General features: G+C 41.0%; 1 protein-coding gene across 1 annotated transcript in view; it reads left to right on the top strand.

The window, feature by feature from the left end:
- The first annotated feature begins 1,058 nt into the window (after window positions 1–1,058).
- Window positions 1,059–21,559, top strand: part of LOC137323642 (grancalcin-like) — a 39,952-nt gene continuing 19,451 nt past the window's right edge. Inside the window, exons 1-3 of the mRNA XM_067987371.1 lie at window positions 1,059–1,245; window positions 9,831–9,992; window positions 19,609–19,678. Of these exons, the coding sequence (XP_067843472.1) occupies window positions 1,222–1,245; window positions 9,831–9,992; window positions 19,609–19,678 (256 nt within the window). The 5' untranslated portion in view covers window positions 1,059–1,221. The remainder of the gene's footprint in view (window positions 1,246–9,830; window positions 9,993–19,608; window positions 19,679–21,559) is intronic.

Genomic DNA, 21,559 nt, shown 5'->3' with positions numbered 1-21,559 from the left:
TATGGTCCCTAATCGGCCCCACCCCTCCTCTTATTACCTGTTTACTATTTACATGCCTGTAGAAGACATTTGGATTCCCTTTTATGTTGGCCACCTAACTTGCATTAGGACTTTGCTATAATTGAAGTGAGATGAGAAAGGCCCTTCTTAATGTTGTCCTGTAAAACTGTATGCAAGCTAAAGTTGGCATCATCAGAATTCACAGCTACTGAAATAAATCAATTGGGACAGAGCCCTTGTGTCTTCCAATCAACATCTTTGTGATCCTCTTTTGAGCTCTATTAAACGATAACACCATACTTGCACAGTCACCATTACATTCCACTGGTTAATCCATTGTTCAAGACAGTGAGTGCAGTGCACTAGGTTTCCAGCTGAATCTGACAGAAAAAAACATTAATATAGTGCTTTATTACAGCTTTTAAATATCTCATAAGCACACATATAATTCATTACTTTGGAGTGTAGTGATTATTGTTATGTAGGGGAAAATAGCAAGTATTTTATGCATTGTAGAATTCCACAAACAGCAATGAAATGAATGGCCAGTTAATCTGTTTTTAATGGTATTGAACCATGAAGAAACGTTAGCCAAGGCTCTTGTTCTTCTTCAAATAATGTCAAGATGATCTTCAACATTATCTCCCAACAGCATATTATCTATGAAAAGACGCACCACAATTCTTTTAGAAACGCTTGGAACAGGCACTTTGAAACCATAGTTTGACACCCAAAAATATCATGACAATTTTGCTTCACTCCTCTTTCATTGCATCTCAGGTTTACCCTTCTATGGACCTTGGCGCTAGAGTACATATCCCAGATTCTACCCTATACTGCCACAGCTTCTTTACGAGGCCGCATAGTGTCCGTAGGTCCAAAGCTGCACAAACTACATTGACCAAAGTCTCAAATGCTCCTGCAGCTTTGTCATTGTAATGGCCGGATCATGCGTTTTAATGCGATTGGTTGCTGGAGAGGTCAATCATTACTCATTGACCAATTATCATAGAGATGGGGCAGTTCGTCCAATGAACGCCGCAGGGAGGCGGGGATTGAGACGCATCCGAGTCCCTGTGCGTGTGGGTGACGGGAAGTGAGGCAGAGTAACGGGAAATCACAGCAGCCGTTTAAATTTTAACAGTTTGGAGCCCCGGAGGTTGCGGATTGTAAATACCTTTAGCTCTCGGCCTTAGTGTAATCGTAGCGTGCTTCGAGGTCATGGCCTACCCAGGATACGGCGGGGTGAGTAACTGGGCCCGGCGGGCAGTTGAAGGCGGCAGCGAGTTGCCGCTGTTCGCGGGCTGGTTGTTTTATTAATGCTCGAGGGTATATATCGGGGCTGAGTTGGAGTCCGGGCCCGAGGCCGCGCCGTTTCCTTCTCTCTGCGCTTGTGTTTTTTCTGCCCCGCGTTTGGCCGCGGTCGGTCCTTCCGTCCCGCAGTCATTATTCTCGGCGTTTTTCCTGGTGACAAGTAGGTGTGTTGCCGAGGACTCCCCCCACCCATTGTTCACCATCGGGAGCAGGCCCGAGTCTTTCCGCTGCAGCTACAGGGGCGGTTAAAATGCTGGCAGGAAGGGGGTGAGCGACGTGTAAGGACGGGAATGTCTTTAATGAGGCCTCGAGGTTAGTTTTGGTTTCGCCTGGATAGAAGCGACGCAGAGCAATCGAAGCCTTGAGACTTAACCCTTTGTGATCTTCATTTTTATTTTAAAATCTTTTTCTTTACTGAATTTCTCTTGCAGATTTTATGAAGAACGTACGAGGGATGTGTAAGATCAGAGATTTCACAGCACTTCTGTACATTGCCGTGGTTTAATGGAGAAACGCACTCCATTTTAACTGGCAGATCATGTAAACCTATACCTCAAAGTAAAATGGAGTGTGCTTTTCATTAGTTTGTGGTAATATCCATATTAATGTTAATTCCCTGGTATATTCACTGGAGTTCCATTCAAATTGTTTAAACATTTTTATACCTTTTTGTATGAACATACTGGTCCAAGCTGGTGCATCTTATAGATATGGACTTTAGTTTTGTTTTATTTATTTCCAAATTGATAGTGTACTATATATTTTTTAAAAAGGTGGGGGGAGGTGTGATTTAATGTGCTGGAGTACCAATACAAGAGTATATCTGTACTGGGAATAGAAATTTGATTTTCCCCACTACTGATCTCAGCTTTGATATAGTGGAGAGGTGCTGAGGGTAAGTCAGGTACCTCCCCACAAGAGGAAGGAAGGGAATCTGAAGGAGAGCTGTTTCTGGGGTGTTGGTATTTGCTCATTGTGGCTGAAAAAAGGACTCAGAGCTGGTCAGCTCCTCTGTTTGGCTGGAGATAGTCTGCGAACCAAGAAGGACTGAGGAGAAACTTGAGGGATTGATCTGAGACAAATAAGTGGCTGTGAAAATTTGTGTATCTGATATTTATTAGAAAGACCTGCACACCATCCTTGCCCAGCTGTTTTTCATACATTATTACAATGTGTAGTCTAACATTGTTTTGGAACATTCTTGGTAATGGAAGTGGGGAAACCAAAATTTGTATACAGTACTCCAAATGAGGTCTTACCAAAGACTTGCGTAACATTATTGCCCAAAGTCCTAGTTTTGTATTTTGTTGGAGTCTTTAGTTCCAAAGTAGTTTACACTAATTCAATCTACATGTCTATGGTTTGAATTAAAAAATCCTCCTCTTTTCTCCTCCCTTGTCATATAAATTCTCCTGGTTCGTTGTGGTGTCAGCCTTGGCTCAGTGGTGGCACTCTCACCTCCTAAGTCAGAAGATCATGGGTTCAACCCCACTCCAGAGACATGGAGCACATAATCTAGGCTGACCCTTCAGTGCAGTACTGAGGGATTGTTGCACTGTTGGAGATGCCATCTTTCGGATAATACATTAAACCAAGGCCCGTGTGCCCTCTCAGAAGAATGTAAAATATACCATGGCTGTGAAGCACTTTGGGGCATCCAAAGGTGCTATATAAATGCAAGATCTTTCATTATACCTGTAACAAGCTCACCATATTGGAATTGCAACATTTTGGGAGATTCAGCTCTATTTCTGTAGGCAGATCCCATTAGTAAGAGTTTGGACAGACCCAGTGAGCTAATTTGGAAATCTGACCCTGTACCACACCCTAGATTAGCACACAGAATGATGGGATTGGCTATTTGTATTACTTTTTAAAAGAGAATATCTGTACACTGTAAACACTGTTTGATAGAGTAGGTGAAATGGCAGGCTTGTAGGATTTTTCTTTCTTTAAAGAAAAGCCTATTGAGTCAACAATTATACAGTGCAGATCCCTTTTAAGTTACAAAAAGTAACTCTTCCAGAATTTTTTAATTCATTTATTCTTGGAGCACTCCCAAGACCTATTTCATGTTTTTGCTTCTTGATCTTTCATATTTTTGAAAACATTCTCCAAACTTTCATAGTAACAAAATTCAAGCTGACAATGGTGTGGGAATGCTCCTATAATTAGTCCTTTTAATATTTTGTTAAGTGCATACTGGTGGATTGGCACGCTGGCTTTTTTTGCTTTCGGGACCTGTGTTTAAATCCAACCAAGATTGGGGTGAAGTCTTTCTCTGCCAGCTGTATAATTCCTATATAAAGTAAGTTTCAGCATCCTCTGTTCTTGGAACCTTTGGACCCAAAACTTAAGTACCCATAGTATAGCTTATAAAGGTTGTAGGGTGGCTGCAGTTTGAAATGGGAAAGTACAGTGGATGGCATCTCTTAGTTTGGGGTTAAGATGCAGAGTAGAGGAAGTTTTACTCTGCATGATGTACTTGACCCAGGAGCACTAGAAAGAAAGAACGAACGGACTAACATTTCTATAGTGCCTTTCACAACCTCAGGATATCCCAAAGGGTTTTACAGCCAATTAAGTACTTTTGAACTGTAATCACTGTTGTAATTTAGAAAACACGCCATCAATTTGCGCACAGCAAGATCCGACAAATAGCAATGAGATAATGACCGGATAATCTATTTTGGTGATGTTGGTTGAGGGATAACTATTAGCCAGGACACTGTGGAGCACTCCCCTGCTTTTCTTCGAATAGTGCCATGGGACCTTTTACGTCCGCTTGAGAGGGCAGATTGGGCCTTGGTTTAACATCTCATCAGAAAGACAGCACCTCTGACAGTGCAGCACTCCCTCAGTACTGCACTGAAGTACCAGCCTAGATTATATGTCCAGTCTCTGGAGTGGGACTTAATCCCAGAACTTTCTGACTGAGGTGAGAGCTATCACAGCCATGGCTAACACTTAGGGGACATAGTTGCAGGATAAGGGGTCAGCTATTTAGGACTGAAATGAGGGGGAATTTCTTCACTGAGGGTTGTGAATCTTTGGAATTCTCTACTCCAGAGGGCTGTGGATGCTGAGTTGTTGAGCATATTCAAGGTTGAGATAGATAAATTTTTGGACTCTAGGGGAATCAAGGGATATGGGGATCAGGCGGGAAAGTGGAGATGAGGTCGAAGATCAGCCATGATCTTATTGAATGGCGGAGCAGGTTCGAGGGGCTGTATGGCCTACTCCAGCTCCTGTTTCTTATGTTCTTAGCTTGGTGCTAAGAAAGCAGGATAAAAAAAATTCATGTCTTTTTACTTATATCCCTAAGCACAAAAGAATCAGTGTCATTTTTTAAAAAGTGCAGCATTGTGTGCATGAGTTTGACCCTTCCAGTTCAAGCCTCTATTGCAAGCTAAATTGTTGCCAGAGGAATAAAATGTTGGGACAATGAAAAATGCATAATTGCACAGTTTAAATTGCCATAAGTAATGGGTGGATTCAGTTGCTGAACCTAAATTATAGCACCAGGTCTAGGCATAAAAAATTCTGTAAGTTAACTTTGAAGAGCTACTCCACCTTTAGAGTAACTAAAAGGTTAAGTTAACCCATGATGTAAGATATTTATGATTGTGATAACTTAGTGAAGGTACTGCAATAATAAAGCATTTGAATGCTTTTTAGTTTATAACATTTTCCCAACAAGTTTTTATTATTTTAGTCCTGTTCTATACATTTTTAATCTTGAACTAGATACATTTCTCATCCTCCAATGATTTGGCCACACTGTGCTATGGATAGCATTGATTTTCAGTCATACAGTAGATTCTGAGTAGCTGAGCGTCATAAGAACATAAGAAATAGGAGCAGAAATAGGCCATACAGCCCCTCGAACCTGCTCCGCATTCATTAAGATCACGGCTGATCTTCGACCTCAACTCCACTTTCCTGCCTGATCCCCATATCCCTTGATTCCCCTAGAGTCCAAAATTCAATCTATCTCAGCCTTGAATATACTCAACGACAGAGCATCCACTGCCCTCTGGGGTAGAGAATTCCTAAGATTCACAACCCTCTGAATGTAGAAATTCCTCCTCATCTCAGTCTTAAATGGCCAACCCCTTATCCTGAGACTATGCCCCATAATTCTAGACTCTCCAGCCGAGGAAAGAGCCTCTCAGAATCTACCCTTTCACGCCCTCTAAGAATTTTATACGTTTCAATGAGATCACCGCTCATTCTCAAACTCCAGAGAATATAGGCCCATTTTACTCAATCTCTCCTCATAGGACCTCTCATCCCAGGAATCAATCAATCAATCTTCGCATTTGACTTACTCAGCGCTCCTCCACCAGAAGCTGTGAAGACACATTTCTAATACTGTTTCAGAAATTATGTGATTGCTTTCCTAAAATAAATGGGTGTGGGTGGGTGTAGATAGACGGGGAGAACAGTAAAAAGAACAACAAAGGGGTGCAAAAAGGGAATATGAAAAAAAATCACAAGGGATATCAAAGCTAACAGCAAATGTTTTTATAAATAAATTAAGAAAAGAGTGATTAAAGGGGACTGTGGGCCCATTAAAGAGGGATGCAGGCAAGATTACAATGGATAACAAGAAAACGGTAGTCTAGATGAGTGAGTACATTGTATCTGTTTTCACAGTGGATGAAGAGGACAAAATACCAGTGGTACAAGGGAACCTAAAAATAAGTCAAAGGGGGGAATTCAATGGATTTAATATAAGTAACAGAAATAGTAATGTAGAAATAATGGGGCTTAAGATAGACAAATCTCCAGGACCTGATGGTTTCCACATCGGGGTTTTAAAAGAAATAGGTAAGGAACTATTCGTCATAATTTTATGAAGCTCTCTAGATTCAGGGGTTGTGCATTTTGGATTTGACAATTGCAAATGTAATTCCATTATTTAAGAAGGGAGGCACAGAAAAACAGGTAACTACAGACCTGCTAGTTTAACATCAATTGTGGGGAAGTTACTGGAATCTATCATCAGAGATAGAATGATTGAGCCCTTGGACAGGTATCAGTTAATCAAAGATTTGTGAAGGGCAGGTCATGTATAACCAATCTAGTTGATTTTTTTTTTGAGGCGATCACTAGCTTGGTGGATAGGGGAGTGTCTATGTATGTTGTCTATATGGACTTCTAGAATGTATTTGATAGGGTTCTGAACAAGAGCTTATTAGCAAAAAATGAGAGCGCACAGAATTGGAGATAACCTTGTGATATGGGTTGGTAATTGGTTGGGAGGTTGGAACAGAGTAGGGATATAGGGCTGTTTCTCTGATTGGTGGGATGTGATGTTCCCAAAGGATCTGTACTGGGTCCTCTCACCATATATATTAATGACTTGGATGAAGGAATAGAGAGATGTATATCTGAGCAGAGAGTTGGAAATATCTGCTGCTGAAACCCTCATCTATGCTTTTGTTACCTCTAGAATTGACTATTCCAATACTCTTGTGGCTGGCCTTCCATCTTCCACCCATTGTAAACTTGAGCTCATCCAAAGCTCTGCCTATATCCTAAGCCGCACCGAGTCCCGTTCACCCATCGCGGACCTACGTTGGCTTCCCAGTCTGCCAGTGCTTCGATTTTTAAAATTCTCACCCTTGTGTTCAAATCCTTCTGTGGCCTCGCCCCTCCTGATCTCTATAACCTTCCCCAACCATACAACCCTTCAAGAACTCTGCGTTCCTCCAACTCTGGCCTCTTGTATATCCCCCACTTCTTTCACCCCATCATTGGCCGTGCCTTCAGCCGTCTAGGCCGTAAGCTTTGGAATGTCCTCCTTAAACCTCTCTGCGTCTCCATGCCTCACTTCTTTAAGACACTCTTTAAAACCTATCTCTTTGACCAAGCTTTTAGTCGCCTGTCCTAATATCTTCTTTGGTTTGGTGTCATTTTTCGTCTGATTATGCTCCTGTGAAGTGCTTGGGACATTTTACAATGTTAAAGATGCTATATAAATGCAAGTTGTTGGCGTATATCCAAGTTTGCAGATGATACTAAGGAGACACAGTTACATTGTGTGGACGGGAGGAGGAAGTTACAAAGGGACATAGACTGACTAAGTGAGTGGGCAAAACTGTCGCAGGTGGAGTTTAATATGAGGAAGTGTGAGGTCATCCACTTTGAATCTGAGAAAAACAAATCAGAATATTTTCTTAATGGACTAGGAGATGTGGAGGAGCAAAGGGATTTAGGTGTTCGTGTACACATCACTAAAAACTAGTAGACTGGTATAAAAAGTAATCCAAAAGGCTAATAGAATGTTGGTCTTTATCTCAAGGGTATTGGAATTCAAGAGTGAGGAAGTGATGTTTCAGTTTTCCATGGCCTTGGTCAGACACCATCTGGAGTACTGTTAAGTTTTAGGCATCAAACCTCAGGAAATACATATTGGCATTGGAAGGGGTACAGTGCAGATTCACCAGAATGGTACCAGGGTTTAAAAGGTTAAATTACGAGGACAGGTTGCATAAAGGTGGCTGAGGCTGTAAGTCCTACTCCTGTTACTGTCTGACCAGTGAAAATAATCTATCATTAGTTACCTTATCATAACCTTTCATTATCTTGACCTCTATCAGGCTACCCTTTAACTTTTTCAGCTCTAGTTTTAAAAAAAACCCTAACTTCTCATCTCTCTTGCATTAACCTCTCATTCCTGCAACATCTGAGTGAACGTATGCTACATCTTTTCCACTGCTTTCGTATCCAAAACTATGCAATAATCCAGTTGTGGTCTAACTAGCATCTTGTGTAGGTACGACATCACATCCTTGAATTTGTATTCTGTGCCTCTAGATACAAACCAAGGGCTTATTTTCCTTTGCATATAGCCTTACCTACTTAATACGGGCACTTTTTTTAATGACCTGTGGATCTGCGCATCAAGCACCTTCTGCTCCTCCACTCCATTTAAATATTACCATTTAAGGTATATTTCCTTTCCCTTCTCACTTCCACTTTGTTTTATTTCACAATTTCTTGCATTGAACTGAATCTTCCATCTATTCTGCTGGCCTATCTATATCTATCATGCAGTTTTTCACAGTCCTTGTCATAATTTGCCATACTCTCCAATTTGGTATCCTAAGCAGATTTTGATATTGTTCCCTAAGTCTCTAAATCCAGATGCCTTGCATATAGAATAGAAGCCCTGACACGGATGTCTCTGGAACATTACACTTTTTCAGTTCAGAAAACTTCATTTTGCCCTTGCCCTTTGATTTCTTCCCTCCAACCATCTTTATAATGTGACCACATCCCTCTTAATTCCATGTGCCATTATCTTTGCTGTAAGCCTCTTATGGGGTACCTTTATCAAATGTTTTTTGAAAATTTAAATACTCCAGATACACTGCATTCTCTTTGCCTACCCTCTTATTTCTTCAAAGAATTCTATAAGGTTGGTCAAGCATGATCTACCATTTTAGAAATTTATGCTGACTAGCCCTGGTTAGCTCGTGTTTCTCCATTGAGTATATTGTAAGGTATTCAAACTGTTTGAAATATATATGTTTACAAATAAATTTGAGAGATTAGAAAATGTCAGGAAATGGACTAAAAGTGAGTGAATTTACTTTGGACTAGGATGATTAGTTTGCTGACATTGACGTCAAAAGATGTTTTAATGCAGCAAAAAATGCTAGTCACTTGTCTTAAGTGAGGACCAAATTTATTGGTTGGTTTAGGCATGATGACTGGTTGCTAAAGGACATTTGTTCAACATAGGATTTTGTATAATGCCTGTATGAAAAGGATATTTAAACATTCAATGTGTTATGCTGTGTCCCTTGTAAGAAGATACAAGTCCATTAGTGTTATTTCATACAGTGAACAATAGTTTTTTTTATTTGTTTATGGGATGTGGGCGTTGCTGGCATTTATTGCCCATCCCTAATTGCCCTTGAGAAGGTGGTGGTGAGCCGCCCTCTTGAACTGCTGCAGTCCGTATGGTGAAGGTTCTCCCACAGTGGTTACGAAGGGAGTTCTAGGATTTTGACCCAGCGACTATGAAGGAACGGCGATATATTTCCAAGTCGGGATGGTGTGTGACTTGGAGGGGAACGTGCAGATGGTGGTATTCCTGCTGCCCTTGTCCTTCTGGATGGTAGAAGTCCAGGGTTTGGGAGGTGCTACAGTACATCCTGTGGATGGTACACACTGCAGCCACTGTACGCTGGTGGTGAAGGGAGTGAATGTTTAGGGTGGTGGATGGGGTGCCAATCAAGTGGGCTGCTTTGTCCTGGATGGTGTTGAGCTTCTTGAGTGTTGTTGGAGCTGCACTCATCCAGGCAGGTGGAGAGTATTCCATCATGCTCCTGACTTGTGCCTTGTAGATGATGGAAAGGCATGGTCATAATATAAACAGCCTTTTGTTTAATATCCACTACATGCAGGGAAAATGTTAACTAATTTTAAATGTATTCCCTAAAAAGTAGAAGTTTTTTATATGTCTGTCAAACTAACTTAAGTATTTTGTCTTGTATTAGTATGGAGGTTTTAGTGGACATATGACTGGAATGGCAGGGCCAGGCGGACCGATGCATGCTGCCCCACCAGGTGCATACCAGACTTACTCTGCATATACCGGGTACCCTTCTGCTGCTTCAGTCGACCCAATGTGGAGTTACTTCACTGCAATTGCTGGACAAGTAAGTACTGAGAGATATGGCTTCTAGGTACAGGTACTGATTGGACATTGGTATAATAATACTGTGTTTTTGTGTATTGCATGCAGCTCTACATGTTTATCCATAACATTTTTCTGTCATGGCTTGAATCTCCAAGTTCTCTTGTTAGTGCTATTTATTGAAAGTTTCAATATCTATTACCGCCTTCTCTTTAAAAATCCAATCACCCTGTCCCTTTCACCTCTGGAAACAAGGTTTGAATTCAGGACTGTTGGGTGAGGTGTTTTGGCTTACAGCAGCAAATTGCCAATTTAATACTGTTGTCAAATTTTTGTCTGCTTTTTCCTATTATAAATTCCCATGTCCACATTAGTAATGGAAACTGCCTATGTAAACTTGTTACAATGATATTTTTACCAGTAGTGGTGCTGTAGCACCTCAATTTCACATCTCCAGCTCCTTAGCTTACTATGTTCCAACCAACTCTACCTAAGCTCTGGAATTCCCTTCCTAAACCTCTCTGCTTCTCTCTCCTTTTTAAGATGCTCTTTAAAACCTACCTCTTTGACCAAGGTTTTGGTTTTCTGTCATAATATCTCTTTAGGTGGCTTGGTGTCAAATTTTGTCTGATAACGCTCTGATGAAGCACCTTGGGACGCTTTACTGCATTAAAGGCGCTATATAAATGCAGGTTGTTCCTAACAGTGTAGTATACCACATCTGGCAATTAAAATATGGTGTCTCAGAACTTTGGATAAAGACCTATCCACCCTGTTAGAGTACAGAGGTATCCATGTGCGCTTTATCAACTGGTAACCATAGAAAATCACAAGATGAACAGATAAAACAATTTGGCATATCAATTCAGAAGGAAAAGAAAATGCAGATTCTATCACACACTCCTTTAAAACACCTTTAAACTGTTTCTTAAATGGATCAAGAGTTTTTGCCTCAAGCCTTACCAAATGCCCATTCCACTTGTTGATCTCTCCTTGTATGAAGAACTTGATGATGGTCCTAAATTTGCCATTTGCCAGTTTGAACCTATGCCCCCTTTGTCCTACTGTCCTTAACTTCAAATACAATTAATATTTTCTATGCCATGCACTATTATATACAGTGCCACGCAACCACTTGGTTCTTATATGTTGGTGGGGGGGGGGAAGAAAGGGGAAAGAGAGGGAGAAAAGAGGGAGGGAACAGACAAATTTTCAAAAGTCCTGTGTTTGGTTAAGAACTAATGAAAGTTGTGGGTTTAAGCAGAGAAGTACTGAAGGAAAAGTTACAAGTCTGATACAAAGAGATATGAAAGCGGTTACTACATCCTGGTGTACAGCCTATGAACCAAATCTTTGTAGAATAGAGCGTTTCTTTTTGGGTAAAACAAAATGTGACGTACTTCCCGCTGGAAAAATGGGGTTGAGAAATTCCCATTAAGAGTTGAGTACCAGAATGTAAGGATTAAGGCCCACAGATATATCATCGTCTACTAGGACCATCATTTAATATTGAGATGTTATATTTGTCATACTGGTCCACAATTCCTGTTTTGTGAAAAGAAGTAAATTATAGTATCATAGAATGATACAGCACAGAAGGAGGCCATTCGGCCCATCATGCCTGTGCTTGCTTTTTCAAAGAGCAATTCAATTTGTCCCTTTCCTCTGCCCTTTTCCTAGAGCCCTGCAAAATTTCCTCCTTCAAATATTATCCAATTCACTTTTGAAAGTTATTATTGAATCTACTGCCACCATCTTTTCAGGCAGTGCATTCCAGGTCAAAATAAATCTCATCTCGCCTCTGGTTCTTTTGCCAATTGCCTTAAATCTGTGTCCTCTGGTTACTGACCATGCTGCCACTGGAAACAGTTTCTCCTCATCTACTCTTATCAAAACCCTCATGATTTTATTAAATCTTCCCTTAACCTTCCCTGCCCTAAGAAGAACAACCCCAGCTTTTCTTCTCTCCACGTAACTGAAGTCCCGCATCCCTGGTACATTCTCGTAAATCTTCTCTGCGCCCACTCTAAGGCCTTGTCATTGTTCCTAAAGTGTGGTGCCCAGAATTGGACACATTACTCCAGCTGGGGCATAACCAGTGTTTTATAAAAGTTTAGCATAACTTCCTTGCTTTTTGTACTCTATGCTTCTGTTTATAAAGCCAAGGGTCCCGTATGCTTTTTTAACAGCCTTCTCAACTTGTGCTGCCATCTTCTAAGATTTGTGTACCTACATCTCCAGGTCTCTGTTGCTGTACCCCCTTTAAAATTGTACCATTTATCTTATATTGCCTCTCCTCATTCTACCTACCAAAATGTATCACTTTACACTTCTGTCTTAAATTTCATCTGCCAATCTGTCTATGTCCTCCTGAAGTCTATTACTATCTTCCTGATTGTTTAATACTTTTCCGAGTTTCGTGTCATCTGAAAACTTTGAAATTATGCCTTGTATACCCAAGTCCAGATCATTAATATATATCAAAAAGAGCAGTGGCCCTAATACTGACTCCAGTCTCAAAAACACCCATTCATCACTACTCTCTGTTCCTTATCCAACTTCATATCCACGCTGCCACTTCAATCCCATAGGCTTCAATTTTGCTTACAAGTCTATTACGTGGTACTTCATCAAACGTCTTTTGAAAGTCCAAATACACAACATGAACCACGCTACACTCATCGGCCCTCGAGTGGGAGTCGAACCCACCCCTCCAGGGTAGGTTGTTACCTAAACACAGACGCCTTAGACCGCTCGGTCATCCTGACTCCTACGTCGACTGTAGCATTGTTCCACTGTGTATTGGGTATCATGTCCAATTAAAAAATCAAATGTAACTTTATTCCACGATTTAGGTAATTTGTCTCCTAAACTTGTGGTGCCTGTAACACTGCAAAGATGCATTAATATCATAAGAAGGGAATTGATATAAAGAAATCTTTAGTTCAAACAGGAAACGGTCACTGTCTAGTCATCTTGAAATTGGACTTGTAGAAGTAGTTAAGACTTCCATGAAGGAAGATTAATTCCAGCCCATCATGAAGACTCAAAGATCTCGGTTGTCTTGTATTTTGAGTTGACCAAAATTGCCTCAATTTGAATAGTGCTTCAGTCAATTAATCTCTCCGTAAAAATAAAACTTACTTATGTTAAAGTAACTACTCCCTTCTGTATATAGTTGCAGAATTGCTCAAATCTCCCACTGGCTACAGGAAAATCAATAGGGGTTAGAGTCGAACGTGTGTACACGTCCTCATTAGCCAAGCTTACCGTATATGCAATGTAATCCAGGACAGACTAGCTATGTTTCTGTCCACCTCCTATCTTAAACCTTTCTTCCATAGTAGCACCTTGGACTGTACAATATAAAATACTCTAACTTGAGTCTGCAGGAGTGTGAGACTGGCCGTTCTCATGAATTTAATAAAATCTACGGCAAGATATTGAGGGGCCAAATAGGGGGGCTGGAAGCAAAGATTTGTTTGATTCTTCAAAAAAAAAATCTAAATTACACTTGCCAGTTTTAAAATCTTGGCTAAGGTCTATTGGAAAATGTAATCTTTGGCGATATAAACTGCCCGTTATAGTTTTCCAACCACTCATATATTTTCTGTTGCACAAACATGCTGAGAGCTATTGAATAAAATTGAATAAATTTATAACTCAAAACTAGCTTCTCTGAATCTAAAGAAGAAAAAATACATTTTTTTCTTTCTGTTTGATCCTTTATAGGTATTGTAGTAGTTAAAAGGGATTTGACATGACTCTAGGGTTTCTGGCTTAACTCGGGGTCTAAAATTAACATCTGGCAGAGGTAGGAATCTGGAAGAATTATAAAATCAGTAGATAAAGGCTAAATTGTCACAACTATTAATGAAATTCTGGAAAATGTCTTTTTTTTGTATCTAAATCTACATGGCTGCTGAAAATATGAGTGTTATTTTCCTAACTTTACATGGTGTAGTGAAGTAGTATTTCCTAGCTATATACAAACACCCTATAATGGGACTTCTTTTCCTCTCGCTGATTACCAGCATCAGTGCTCCAGGCAATGTTTCAACATTGTGTTGATAAATGTCAGTTAGTAGCAGATTTTACCCAAGCTACCAGTGGTAGAGAGCTGCTGCTAGAGCTTGGGGCTGATGAGTGAGTAGGTTGGTAGAATAATCCACTGCACAACTTACACTTTTTGGGGTTGGTGGAAGTTCTTTCTGCCTGAAATGCTGTCCTCTGTTGGACTTTGCCATGGATGATGAAAGGTGTCTTTAATTTTTAAAGGCTTGTTATCTCATGGTAAAATTGATCTTTATTGCATCCTGGCATTGTATTGGAGGCTGAGGAAAGTGGCTGCTGCAGCACTCGGTGATTAGTGAACATAACATGAAGCTTGTATCACTTGGGAAAATGAAGTCAAGGTTGACAATTGTATATTTACTACCAACTCAATCAAGTGAGAGTTTATGCAGATCATTTTACAGGAAAAAAAGTCTTAATGGAGCTAATTGTCTTAATTAAAATTCAAGCTACAGACAAGCCTGAACTTTGGTTAAAACTTAATAGCTTTTTTTAAAGAAAAATCTTAACAGGCTTTCTCCCTTACAGTGCCAGGATTGCCATTTTGGAACCAGAACTCCCAACAGCTAGGTTATTCCATCATGCATTTAGTATAGCAACACAGTAATCTATATTTTTAATAAACACAATCTTGACTTAATAAGTTTTTGAAAATCGGTCCTACTTCTGGAAGAGGTTGAGGGTAAGCATTCCGTACCTTTCAGTTTTAAAAAGTCTTGGTTAAGTCAGAAACAAAGGATGTAGCTCCTTTGTAACATGCTATAGAATTTATCTTTCACTTTGACAACCTCTGGGGGTTTAGAAGCTCACACAAAAAGTGGAAGACACAACAAAAAGCAAAGCAATGATTTTTGTTTTTTAAAAAAAAACTTTTTCCATTCCTTGGACTATTGGAAAGTGACGTTGGAGATGATTGAATATGATTGTGATTAAATGGTGATGTGATGGTTTTGTCTGTACTGTAGTAAGAACATTGGTAGCTCTTTTTTTATTTGTTCATGGGATGTGGGCATCGCTGGCAAGGCCAGAATTTATTGCCCATCCCTAATTGCCCCTGAAGGTGGTGATGAGCTGCTTTCTTGAAGCACTGCAGTCTGTGTGGTAAAGGTTCTCCCACTGTGCTGTTAGGAAGGGAGTTCCAGGATTTTGACCCAGCAACGATGAAAGAACGGCGATATATTTCCAAATCGGGATGGTGTGTGACTTGGAGGGGAACGTGCAGGTGGTGGTGTTCCCATGTGTCTGCTGCCCTTGTCCTTCTAGGTGGTAGAGGTCACGGGTTTGGGAGGTGCTGTTGAGTTGCTGCAGTGCATCCTGTGGATGGTACACACCGCAGCCACGGTATGCCGGTGGTGAAGGGAGTGAATGTTTAGGGTGGTGGGTGGGGTGCCAATAAAGCAGGCTGCTTTGTCCTGGATGATGTCGAGCTTCTTGAGTGTTGTTGGAGCTGCACTCATCCAGGCAAGTGGAGAGTATTCCATCACACTCCTGACTTGTGCCTTGTAAATGGTGGAAAGGCTTTGGGGAGTTAGGAGGTGAGTTACTCGCTGCAGAATACCCAGCCTCTGACCTGCTCTTATAGCCACAGTATTTATGTGTCTGCTCCAGTTAAGTTTCTGGTCAATGGTGATCCCCAGGGTGTTGATGGTGGGGGATGCATGATGGTAATGCCGTTGAATGTCAAGGGGAGGTGGTTAGACTCTCTCTTGTTGGAGATGGTCATTGCCTGGCACTTGTCTGGCGTGAATGTTACTTGCCACTTATCAGCCGAAGCCTGAATGTTGTCCAGGTCCCATAAGAGATAGGAATAGGCCACTCGGCCCCTCGAGCCTGCTCTGCCATTTAATGAGATCATGACTGATCTGATTTTTACCTCAACTCCACTTTCCTGCCTTTTCCCCATATCCTTTGACTCCCTTGCTGATCAAAAATTTGTCTAACTCAGCCTGAATGTATTCAATGACTCAGCCTCCACAGCTTTTTGGGGTAAAGAATTCCAAACATTCACGACTCTCTGGGAGAAGAAATTCCTCCTAATTTCCGTCTTAAATGGGTGACCCCTTATTCTGAGTCTACCCCTAGTTTTAGATTCCCCCATGAGGGGTAACATCCTCTCAGCATCTACCCTATCGAGTCCCCTCAGAATCTTGTATGTTTCAATAAGATCTCCTCTCATTCTTCTAAATTCCAATGAGTATAGACCCAACCTGTTCAGTCTTTCCTCATAAGACAACCCTTCCAAACCCGGAATCAACCTAGTGAAACTTCTCTGAACTGACTCCAACGCAAGTATGTCCCTCCTTAAATAAGGGCACCAGAACTGTATGCAATACTCCAGGTGTAGTCGCACCAGAACCCTGTACAGTTGTAGCATGACTTCCCTGCTTTTATACTCCATCCCCCTCGAAATAAAGGCCAATATTCCATTTGCCTGCCGGATTACCTGCTGCACCTGTATGTTGACCTTTTGTGTTTCATGTACAAGGACACCCAGATCCCTCTGTACTGCAGCTTTTTGTAGTATTTCACCATTAAAATAATATTTTGGTTTTTTATTTTTCTTCCCAAAGCGGATAACTTCACATTTTCCCACATATTCCATCTGCCAAATTTTTACCCATTTGCTTAACCTGTCAATATCCCTTTGCAGACACTTTGTGTCCTCATCGCAACTTGCTTTTCCACCTATCTATGTATCAGCAGCAAATTTGGCCACAAGACACTCTGTTCCTTCATCCAAGTCATTGATATATATTGTAAATAGTTGAGGCCCCAGCACTGATCCCTGCGGCACCCCACTAGTTACAGATTGCCATTTTGAAAATGACCCTTTTATCCCGACTTTGTTTTCTGTTGGTTAGCCAATCCTCTATCCATGGTAGTATATTACCTCCAACACCGTGAACTCTTAATTTTGTGCAGTGATCTTTTAAGTGGCACCTTATCGAATGCCTTTTGGAAATCCAAATATACTGCATCCATTGGTTCCCCTTTATCCACCCTGCCTGTTACTTCCTCAAAGAACTCTAATAAATTTGTCAGACATGATTTCCTCTTGCTGCACGCGAGCATGGACTGCTTCGTTATCTCGGGTTGTGAATGGAACTGAACACTGCAATCATCAGCGAACATCCCCATTTCTGCCCTTATGATGGAGGGTAGGTCATTGAAGCAGCTGAAGATGGTTGGGCTTGGGACACTGCTCTGAGGCAGTCCTGCAGCATTGTCCTGGGGCTGAGATGATTGGCCTCCAACAACTGCTACCATATTCCTTTGTGCTAGGTATGACTCCAGCCACTGGAGAGTTTTCCCCCTGATTCCCATTGACTTCAATTTTACTAGGGCGCATTGGTGCCACACTCAGTCAAATGCTACCCTGATGTCAAGGGCAGTCACTGTCGCCTCACCTCTGGAATTCAGCTCTTTTGTGGAAATGAAGTCTGGAGCTGAGTGGTCCTGGCGGAACCCAAACTGAATGTCGGTGAGCAGGTTATTGGTGAATAAGTGCCACTTGATAGCACTGTCGACAACACTTTCCATGACTTGCTGACGATTGAGACTAGACTGATGGGGCGGTAATTGGCCGGATTGGATTTGTCCTGCTTTTTATGGACAGGACAGGACAGACCTGGGCAATTTTCCACATTGTCGGGTAGATGTGCCAGTGTTGTAGCTGTACTGGAACAGTTTGGCTAGAGGCATGGTGGTTCTGGAGCACAAGTCTTCAGCACTACAGCCGAGATGTTGTCGGGGCCCATAGCCTCTACTGTATCCAGTGAACTCAGCTGTTTCTTGATATCACGTGGAGTGAATCGAATTCGCTGAAGACTGGCTTCTTTGATGATGGGGTATCGGGAGGGGGCTGAGATGGATCATCTACTTGGTACTTCTGGCTGAAGATGGTTGCAACTGCTTCAGCTTTGTCTTTTGCACTCACGTGCTGGACTCAGCCATCATTGAGGATGGGGATGTTAACAGAGCGTCCTCCTCCCCGTTAGTTGTTTAATTGTCCACCATCATTCACGACTGGATGTGGCAGGACTGCAGAGCTTTGATCTGATCCGTTGGTTGTGGAATCGTCTAGCTCTATCAATAGCATGTTGCTTCCGTTGTTTAGCATGCATGTAGTCCTGTGTTGTAGCTTCACCAGGTTGGCACCTCATTTTTAGGTACGCCTGGTGCTGCTCCAGGCATGCTCTTCTGCACACTCACTGAACCAGGGTCTTCTTTCGGGAAAGTATGCTATAAAGCAACTTTCTGTGTTAATCAAATAATCTGTTAATGCATTTGAAATGTGCTTTTTAAAAAAAAAACACACATACTTTTGTGTTGCATAGGTCTGCTTCATTCCATTCAAGTTGGCAATAGTGCCCAAATAAGTTTGCATTTTTTGAATATGTTACACATGACCTTCAGGATGGAGATTCACACTTGGTGGCTTATGCTTTCCAGAAATGACCACCAGGACTTTTTTGGACTTGCGTCACGGTCAATCACTTGACCACCAAAAGCATCAGAAATTTAAAATGTTAGGGCATTAACATGGAGGCTGACAAAACCAACCATGATTCATAAGCCTGTAAACCATCAAACAACCCCGAAACAAAAAAGTCATGCTGCAACCTTAAGGTGATGCAGAAAATACATGCCTGGACAGTATCCCCTGATCTCGGTACATGTTGCTGCACAGCTAAAGGTGTTTTCAAGCTGTTGAAATATCTGGAATATTCAAGGATGGAAATGTACAAGATCTGCAACTGAGAAAATGTGTAAAATGCTGCTCCAGTCATGTATGCTTGGACCTGTTTGGAAAATGATCTTGAACAAGTTTTAGTGAATTACTTGTATATAGATTTTTTTTCTAGAAGATCTATGCTCTATAAGCTAGCAGAACTGCAAAATGAGTTGTTGCCTTCAATTAAATTGTACTACTAATGTAGAATTGGAAATTTTTAACCATGTACTCCACTTGTGGACTGGTACAAAACGCTTTAGCTAGATTTTTTTAAAAGGGAGAAAAATATTCAGAATAGAGTAATCTGCAGTTGTTCAGCGATATCTCTTCTATTGTGAATATAATCTTTTATGAAGCTACTTTTTATGTCTTTTTTTTGAACTACAACATTTTCTCAATGTTTTATAGGAACTAAATTTCAACAACCGAAGCAAAAACAGTACACTTGCCAATCCAATAATTATCATGAGCACAAATCTTTCAACATATTGCTACCCAATAAATGCAGAGAAAAATGTAGAAATAGGAATTAATATGTAGCAATAAAATTGCAATGTGCTTTGTTCCTCTAACTCTTAGCTGAAGTACTATAATGCCTGCCAACTGCATTTATTAAAGTTTAAGATTTTAATGCTTTCATTGCTTTTGTATTTGTACATTTTGTAACAGTTGAGATATTTACAGTACATAAGTTGTAAATTTTTTGGTGTTGTAAAATCAAATGTTTGGATAAAATATAAAATTGTTGGGAACCTTTTCATAGTTCAAGACAAATATTCCTTCTGTCTCTTGTATCACATCAACTTACTTTTACCTCTTTATTTTACAGGATGGAGAAGTGGATGCTGAGGAACTGCAGCGATGTTTAACACAGTCTGGGATACATGGTACCTACAAACGTAAGCCATTCTTTCCGATCTGTAGACAATAGAGCATTAGAATAGAATCATAGAATGGTTACAGCACAGAAGGAGGCCATTTGACCCATTGAGCCCGTGGCGGCTGTTTGTAAGAGCAATCCAATTAGTCCCATTCCCTTGCTCTTTCCCTGTAGTCCTGCAAATTTTCTCCCTTCGAGTATTCATCCAATTCCTTTTTGAAAGCCACAATTGAATCTGCTTCCACCACCCTTTCAGGCAGCGCATACCAGATCATACTACTCGCTGCTTAGAAAAGATTTTCTTCATTGCCAATCACCTTAAATCTGTGTCCTCTGGCTCTCGACCCTTCCGCCAATGTGAACAGTTTCTCTTTATTTACTTTATCTAAACCCTTCATGATTTTGAACACTTCTGTCAAATCTCCTCTTCATCTTCTCTGCTCTAAGGAGAACAACCCCAGCTTCTCCAGTTTATCCACGTAACTGAAGTCCCTCATTCCTGGAATCATTCTAGTAAATCTTTTCTGCACCCTCTCTAAGGCCTTCACATCCTTCCTAAAATGTGGTGCCCTGAATTGGACACAATACTCCAGTTGTGATCGAACCAGTGTTTTATAAAGGTTCAACATAACTTCCTCGCTTTTATACTCTATGCTTCTATTTATAAAGCCCAGGAACCTGTGCTTTTTTTAACTGCTTTCTCAACTTGTCCTGCCACCTTTAAAGATTTGTGCACAAGTTGCTCTGTTTCTACACCCCCTTTAGAATTGTACCATTTAGTTTATATTGCCTCTTGTTCCTGCCAAAATATATTACTTCGGACTTTTCTACATTAAATTTCATCTGCCATGTGTCCGCCCATTCCACCAGCCTGTCTATGTCCTCTTGAAGTTTATTACTATCCTCTTCATTGTTGACTGCACTTCCAAGTATTGTGTCATCTACAAATTTTGAAATTGTGCCCTGTGCACCCAAGTCATTAATATATAATCAAAAAAGGCAGTGGTCCTAGTACCGACCCTTGGGGAACACTTCTGTATACCTTCTTCCAGTCTGAAAAATAACCGTTCACCACTACTCTGTTTCCTGTCAGCCAGTTTTGTATCCATGCTGCCACTGCCCCTTTTATTCCACGGGCTTCAATTTTGCTGACAAGCCTATTATGTGACACTTTATCAAACCCTTTTGAAAGTCCATATACACAACATCAACTGCATTGCCCTCATCAACCTTTTCTGTTACCTCATCAAAAAACTCAAGTTAGTTAAATACGATTGGCCTTTAACAAATCCGTGCTGGCTTCCTTTATTAATCCACACTTGCCCAAGTGACTGTTAATTTGTCCTGGATTATTGTTTCTAAAAGCTTCTCCAAGGTTAAACTGACTGGCCTGTAGTTGCCAGGTTTGTCCTTACACCTTTTTTGAACAAGGGTGTAACATTTGAAATTCTCCAGTCCTCTGGCACCACCCTGAAATTTCCACCCATACTTCCCTCAGCAGCCTAGGTTGCATCCCATCTGGACGGGGTGACTTACCCACTTTAAGTACAGCCAGCCTTTCTAGTACCTCTATCAATTTTTAACCCATCCTGTATCTCAACTACCTCCTCTTACTGTGACTTTGGCAATATCTTCTTCCTTGGTAAAGACAGATGCAAAGTACTCATATAGTATCTCAGCCATGCCCTCTGCCTCCATGTGTAGACCTCATTTTTGGTCCCTAATCGGCCCCACCCCTCCTCTTACTACCAGTTTGCTATTTTATATGCCTATGGAAGACTTTTGGATTCCCTTTTTATGTAAGCTGCCTGCCTATTCTCATACTCTTTGCCCCTCTTATTTCCTTTGTCACTTCTCTACTTTCTATATTCAGCCTGGTTCTCACTTGTGTTATCAACCT

The sequence above is a fragment of the Heptranchias perlo genome, chromosome 7 (assembly GCF_035084215.1).
Source record: "Heptranchias perlo isolate sHepPer1 chromosome 7, sHepPer1.hap1, whole genome shotgun sequence".
Classification (NCBI taxonomy): domain Eukaryota; kingdom Metazoa; phylum Chordata; class Chondrichthyes; order Hexanchiformes; family Hexanchidae; genus Heptranchias; species Heptranchias perlo.
This window is presented reverse-complemented; position numbering and strand designations above follow the sequence as displayed.